Genomic DNA, 3,000 nt, shown 5'->3' on the forward strand with positions numbered 1-3,000 from the left:
ATATATTATAATATATAATAGTATATAAAGTGAAAGCCTTAGTTTAATTATAGCTAGGTTTTGGCCCTTGTCACTGTTACTGTAAGTTTTCATTAGTTCTATTCAGAAATAATTTTTTTACACACTAAAAACGTTTATTGCTTTCCAAGTCATGGCAGCTTTCACTGTAGAGTAGAGAAGAGAAATTAACACTGTTTGTTTGATTTCCAGCCCTGTGAAGGTAACTTTGATAGGAGCAGTTCTTTTCACCCTGCAACACAGCCAGTACTTGCCAATAGCAAGACACAACCTCATGTTTTTATACACCGTCTTTCTTGTCGTCTCCAAGGTGAGAATGTGAAAGTGCTGCAAATAACTGAGTAACAGAAAATACTTTATTTCATTATTTCAGAGCAAAAAATGCCCGCAACTATTCCCACAAGTTAGAATGAGTGCTTCTGGAGGGGAAGGCCAGCTCCTACTGAAATCTTAAACCTGTGTTTAGCCTTCTATACGTGAGCAGAACCTAAGACCTATTCTGTTACTGATGCTGTTCAATGTATGTAAAAAAGAAAAAAATTAAAAAATCAGTAATTTTGGCACCCAAGAGTTGATATGCCAGGCTTGTATGTCCATAATCTCAAACAAAGCTTATGCTTGTAGAAAGAAACTCTCCTATTCTCTGCCTTTCGCTAGCTGCTTAATGCCTTCCTTGTACCTGTGCAGTCATCTGTAGGTTTGCAAAACAAGCCAGCTAGGTTCTCATCTAGCTTAAGATCGCAACATAAGTGTTTAGGTGGGAAGAGAAAGTGTAACAAGCCACTTTGAAGTAGCTGTAACTACTTTTATAATAAAACAGATACTACTTCTCTATTGAATTCTTCAACCCCTCCAGTCTTGTTCATTTCCAGGATGATGCCTGTCTTCAGGATTATTAGCTAATAAGAAAAGTTGTCTTTGTTAGCAGAAGTCTAGCGATTTTAAGAGCTTCAGGCTGCTGTTGAACAGACTAGAGACTGTCTTAAAGTGGCGGTTGCTAGTCTCCTTTCTGTGAAGTCGCTGACAAGTTTAATTCTAGAGACGTTGCTTTAGGGAGCCAAGACTTCAGGCCGTTGCTCATGATTCTCCACCTAAACCAATAAAGGCATTGTTGAACTAGGGATGCTGGGAATGGAGAAGGAAAAGAATGTTATTCTGGAAGTGTGAAATTACAGCTGTTTTCAGAAGCTGGCTGTCAGGCTGCACTGAAGTGAATATGTTCTTAAACTGATGGTCATACTGACAATCAGGAACTTGAGCATCCACTTAACTAATGCAGCAACAGTTGTGGATCTGGCATAGTCCTGTATTAGTGTCTTATTTTAGAAACTTTTCATGTCTCTGAAAACTGTATAAACTGTTGCAATATAAGCTTGTCCAGTACCAGGATCTACAAAACAGGTTTTTCCATCCTGGTTGCAAGTTATGTACTCTAAGGAATTTCCACCTAAATCTCTCAACTTTATGGAATTGAATATGGCTGTCTGGAATTCTAACTGAAGTCTGGCTATGCATATGTATTTAGGTGCTTACACATTTGTTGTGGTTTAACCCGGCAGGCAGCCAAACTCCACACAGCCGCTCGGTCACTCCCCCCACCCCCAGCAGCGGGTTGGGGGAGAGAATTGGAAAAAAAAAAGTAAAATTTGTGGATTGAGATAAAGACAGTTTAATAGAACAGAAGAAGACGGGAAAATAATAATAATGATAGAATATACAAAGTAAGTGATGGACAATACAGTTGCTAACCACCTGCTGACTGATGCCCAGCTAGTTCCCGAGCAGCGGTCACTGCTCCCCAACCAACTCCCCCCAGCTTATATACTGAACATGACATCATATGGTATGGAATATCCCTTTGGCCAGTTTGGGTCAGTTATCCTGGCTGTGCTCTCTCCCAGCTTCTTGTGCACCTGGCAGAGCATGGGAAGCTGAAGAGTCCTTGACTAGTGTAAACACTACTTAGCAACAGCTAAAACAGCAGTGTGTTATTAACATTATTCTCATCCTAAATCCCAAACACAGCACTATACCAGCTACCAGGAAGAAAATTAACTCTATCCCAGCCAAAACCAGGACAACATTGCATTCTTTCAATTTAAATGGAAGAAGCCACTCTGTTTACAGTTTTTCAGTTTGAACAGGGTACAAAACTTACACATAAAAGTTGCTCTTCACCTTAGTTGTATGAAGTTAAATGTGGTTTACTCTTAGGATGATTTTAGTAAACTTACATAGGAAGTTTTTTGTGCACATGGTTTGTGTATAGCTGTGTGAAGAGTGTGGGTCAGAAAGAAAAGCATTCTTTGATCAATTCAAGCTAAAATGTGGATATTTCTGTTCTTGGTGGCATGGCCTCATGCTCGTGTAGAAGTTAGAAATGCCATACATCCATTCAGCTTTGAACTTGTTTTCAGTCGCTGTGAAGTCATTAAAACTTTTATTGTAACTTGATCCTTGTTCTTCATAGGTAACAATGATGTTGACAAGATCTGCAACTTCTCCATTTGCTCCCTTGGAGACTGCATTAGGCCATATGTTCTTTGGCTTGGAAAAGACACCATCCAAAGTGAAGGGTGAAAGTGCCGCGTCTTCCAATGGCTCTTCAGTCTGTGACCGGTCTTCTTCTGAACAGCATCGTGATGGTGTTAAGAAAAGACAGGCAAAGAAAACAGAAAAAGTGGCTTAAAATCCTTGATAGCCTTTGAAGATTTTGTATTTCAGATTAGGCTCCTGAGAAATTTGTTTAAAGAAATGCATGTGAGGAGAGAACAGGGCTGTATGCTACTGTGGTGTTGTTCACCTTTGGAATGTGTTTTTTAAGCTACTGTTCAGATGTCTAAATGCACATGTTGGATTTGTAAGTTAAAAACTACAAATTTTTATAGTGGTTATAAATTTACTAAATTTTGTATTTATGATAACTTTAAATGCTTACATGCTAAAAAGATGGTTTCAAAATGTGACAATCAGCTTTGTTAT

The 3,000-nt window shown here is 38.8% G+C and overlaps 1 protein-coding gene across 1 annotated transcript; it reads left to right on the plus strand.

The window, feature by feature from the left end:
- Nucleotides 1–175: 175 nt before the first annotated feature.
- On the plus strand, nucleotides 176–2,707 carry LOC104081925 (trimeric intracellular cation channel type B-like; the record flags this gene model as incomplete). The annotated part of the gene is made up of 2 exons (XM_009584851.1): nucleotides 176–328; nucleotides 2,489–2,707. Coding segments are annotated over 2 exons (372 nt in total), but the record flags the coding sequence as incomplete, so codon positions are not given.
- Nucleotides 2,708–3,000: the final 293 nt, after the last annotated feature.

Source organism: Fulmarus glacialis, unplaced genomic scaffold, assembly GCF_000690835.1.
Source record: "Fulmarus glacialis isolate BGI_N327 unplaced genomic scaffold, ASM69083v1 scaffold50609, whole genome shotgun sequence".
Lineage (NCBI taxonomy): Eukaryota > Metazoa > Chordata > Aves > Procellariiformes > Procellariidae > Fulmarus > Fulmarus glacialis.